General features: G+C 45.3%; 1 protein-coding gene across 4 annotated transcripts in view; it reads left to right on the forward strand.

Moving 5' to 3' along the window:
* The window catches only part of ADNP (activity dependent neuroprotector homeobox), a 12,782-nt gene that overhangs the window by 1,412 nt on the left and 8,818 nt on the right, over positions 1–2,552 (forward strand). Inside the window, exons 2-3 of one of the 4 annotated variants that reach the window (XM_014308082.2) lie at positions 8–53; positions 1,174–1,480. The exons of 1 other annotated variant lie outside the window; for it this stretch is intronic. In XM_014308082.2, coding sequence (XP_014163557.1) covers positions 15–53; positions 1,174–1,480 — 346 coding nt within the window. In that variant the 5' untranslated portion in view covers positions 8–14. Of the gene's footprint in view, positions 1–7; positions 54–428; positions 504–1,173; positions 1,481–2,552 lie in introns of those variants that run through there. 2 more of the 4 variants (XM_031059125.1, XM_005423640.3) reach the window with 2 other exon arrangements.

Below are 2,552 nucleotides of genomic sequence, written 5' to 3' on the forward strand. Positions count from 1 at the left end.
TCTGTAGGAAAAAGATGGAGTATTGCATGCTGGGAACAAGTGCTTTCCATAAGGTAGCTAAATTTTAAAAGTACATTTGTTTCATTTTGTTTTAGGCTTTGCTTAAGTATTGTAATCTAGTAATTTTGTCCTTTCTGCAGTTTTCATTTTGATTAGACCTCTGCAGATCTTTCCTCAAAACAAAACCCAACCAAAGAACTCAAACCTGGCTTACAGCTGCAGTTTTCCTTTTCTGAAACATTGCTGACTGTGTACAGAAAAAATATTTAAAGGTTATCAATAATGGTATAAATTCTTCCATGATTTCAAAATTGCAGGCACTAACACTTTTACATTTGAAAATGTGAATGTGTTGGGTGACTACAGAGAAATGACCAAAAGTAAATACAGTTTGTTAAATGTAGTCTCCATTGACACCTCTCTAGAAACAAAATGCCCCAAGCCTCAAAACACCAACCCCAAGAAGCCCCACCCCTCAGGAATGCTGGCAGCAGAAACTGCAAGTAAATAGTCTCATTTTTTTCCCTTTGTTCCTGTGAATAGCAAGACATAACACACTTGGAGGAAGTCTGGGTAGATGAGTCAGGACTTATTTCATTAACTGCAGTTAAATGTTTTGGCCAGGTTTCCCCAGAAAACAAAGCTTACACAATTTTTCAGATTGTGGCTTGTCTCCTAATCCCCCTTCCCTCCTCCCAGCCAAGACAGCCATTTTCACCCAAATTGGGTGGAGATGGAGATCTGGGAAGAAAAATGAACACCTTTAATTTGGATTAAATGCATCTCTCTGGGAAGAGAGGGGACTGGTTTGAAGGTCCCCAGGTTCCCTTCACACCTCTGTCCACCCACAGCCTGTTCCTCAGCGGGAGCAGCAAAGCCAAGGGGCTGCCAGAGGCTCTGGGGGAGGAGGAGCTGCAGGGAGGGGACAGAAATGTCACTGCCACTGCTCAGCCAGAGCTCCTGGGATCACTGCCCCGTGCTGCTGAGGTGGCCCCTGGAGATGGCCTGGCCCGGGGCCTGGCCTGGCCCAGCTCGGAGCGAGCCCAGGCTCAGGAGGGAAGAGGAGGAGCAGGGCAGTGCCTGTGTGTGAAGTGTGGAGCTCCAAGTGAGCTGTTGTGCCTGACTGAGTGCATGTTCAGAGTGCATTATTCCATGGATACGATATTATTGCAGGTACAGCAGCAGCTCATGATGCCCCGTAAAGCTTTTCTTTCCCAGAAAGAAAAGCAGGCTCGTGCCAGGGAGAGGGATATGTTAAAAAAGAGGAGGAGGCGACAAGACTATCTCAAAAGAAGCGTGGAGCCGCAGAAAAATACAGAAACGATAAAATGGCACAGGGATGATGAGAAGAGGAGAGAAAATGAGCAAGTTAAGGACAAAGATATCAAGAAGCGGTGGAGACAGGATGAGAGAGAACGACGAAAGAATGTGGACGCTATGAATTGGCACAGGGAAGAGGAGAAATGGGAAAATGAGCGAGGTAAGGACCAAGGAGACCAAGAACCAGCAAAGAAAGGAGAGGGGGAAGGAGCACGGAAAGGCTGGACCTTGTGAAGCAGCAGAGCATGATGAGGGGGAGAGGGGAAAACAGAATAAGAGCAGTTGTATTTATAAGCATGCACAAGAAATAACAGCAAATAGTATCATTCAGTTCAAAATTGATTAAAAATCTGCTTTGATGAACTAGACTTCTTACACTGCTGATTATTTTAGTAAGACAAGATTGAGCTGAGTCACGATGGGACAGAACAGGCTGGGTTTGCACCTTGCTTGTACAAATGTCTGTGTTGCACACTTGTTCACACCTAATGCTTTGTTCAACAGGGTAGTTGGTAATTATGGTTGTCAGATCACCAAAAAGTTCATGTTTTCTCAGTTTTCGTAATAGGAATAAATGAGAACATTAGGAAGGGAAGGGTCAACCTCGTGTGCTTATAAGTGAAGGTAAAACTGATGCTATATTTCATTCTTTTTAATCATGTACAAGAGGGTTGAAATCACATCTGCAGTTTTATCCTGAGGTCACTTATTTAGTGCAAGTTGAATGGAAGAGTAAATTTCATGGAATGGTTTTAAGAAACATTCAGCTCAAGAGATAAAAAGAAGAAATTAGAAGACATTAAGAAGAAATTCTTCAATACGAGCCCCTGACAGAGGTATCCCAGAGAAGCTGTGGCTGCCCCATCCCTGGAAGTGTCCAGGGCCAGGTTGGATGGGGCTTGGAGCAACCTGGGATAGCAGAAGGTGTCCCTGCCCATGGCAGGGGTGAACTGGATGAGCTTTAATGTCCCTTCCCACCCAGACCATCCCATGATGATGCTATGAAGAAATTACCTTAGTGCAGGAGGGGTAGCTGGAGTGGCCTCTGTGAAGAGCCCTGGCCAACTCGTACAGGTGTGGGGTGCCTGACCAAGATAAAAGGCTTAGTTCTGGCTGGAAACCATTGTTTTACTCTGCAGCCTGTGGCAGTAGAAATCCATTGTGCTTGGTTGTTCTGTACCAAAGCTGAGACATCAACCAAGTGCAGTGCTGGGGCTGAGATCAGAGGGAGG

Source organism: Geospiza fortis, unplaced genomic scaffold (genome assembly GCF_000277835.1).
Source record: "Geospiza fortis unplaced genomic scaffold, GeoFor_1.0 scaffold361, whole genome shotgun sequence".
NCBI lineage: Eukaryota > Metazoa > Chordata > Aves > Passeriformes > Thraupidae > Geospiza > Geospiza fortis.